This window comes from Penaeus monodon, chromosome 34 (genome assembly GCF_015228065.2).
Source record: "Penaeus monodon isolate SGIC_2016 chromosome 34, NSTDA_Pmon_1, whole genome shotgun sequence".
NCBI classification, from domain to species: domain Eukaryota; kingdom Metazoa; phylum Arthropoda; class Malacostraca; order Decapoda; family Penaeidae; genus Penaeus; species Penaeus monodon.
This window is the reverse complement of record NC_051419.1, coordinates 12,870,617-12,871,223: the sequence shown is the minus strand read 5'-3', so window position 1 is coordinate 12,871,223 and position 607 is coordinate 12,870,617. Positions and strand designations below refer to the sequence as shown.

General features: G+C 29.5%; 1 protein-coding gene across 5 annotated transcripts in view; it reads left to right on the top strand.

Moving 5' to 3' along the window:
* Nucleotides 1–607, top strand: part of LOC119594604 — a 6,113-nt gene that overhangs the window by 2,844 nt on the left and 2,662 nt on the right. For all 5 annotated transcript variants that reach the window (XM_037943650.1, XM_037943651.1, XM_037943654.1 and 2 more), the window contains exon 4: nt 193–368. In XM_037943650.1, the coding sequence (XP_037799578.1) occupies nt 193–368 (176 nt within the window). The remainder of the gene's footprint in view (nt 1–192; nt 369–607) is intronic.

Sequence of the window (607 nt, the reverse complement as noted above, 5' to 3'; positions counted from 1 at the left end):
CAAGACAAAAAGAATATAAATGGTAGCTTTAATTAATTAACCCAAAATTAAATTAAGGTCTTGACCTTATATTTATTGATTATACTCTAACAATATATGTAAACATTATTAAAAAATGACTTGAAATGTAATGATTATTTATATTCCTTATATACACACACATACATATACCCTTTTTCTCAAATTCTGCAGCCCATACTGGCTACAGTCATACGCCTACACGTACAGTGACTTCAACAACATGGGCCTATGGGAGTTCTGTTTCAATGGCTTCCGTTATCCCAAATACCAGTTTGACTACAAATTCACCGGATGCAACTACATCTTCTCAGATGAATACAGAATCATCTGGTCATGGATGTTACCAGGTAAATACAACCTAATATATAGTCTCTCTTAATTAAAGTAATAAGACTTATATTTGTAATAATTTGATACTTACATTAATATATTAGTAAAATATTTATGTTGCAGATATTAACTAAATGCTATGTAGTAATGTAATGTGTGAAAGAGGATTAAACAAAATAAATAGACATTTGGTAGCATTAGACTTTTTTTTGGCATGTGTATCAAAGACAAAGTGCTCATTACCCCTTTTTTTTTT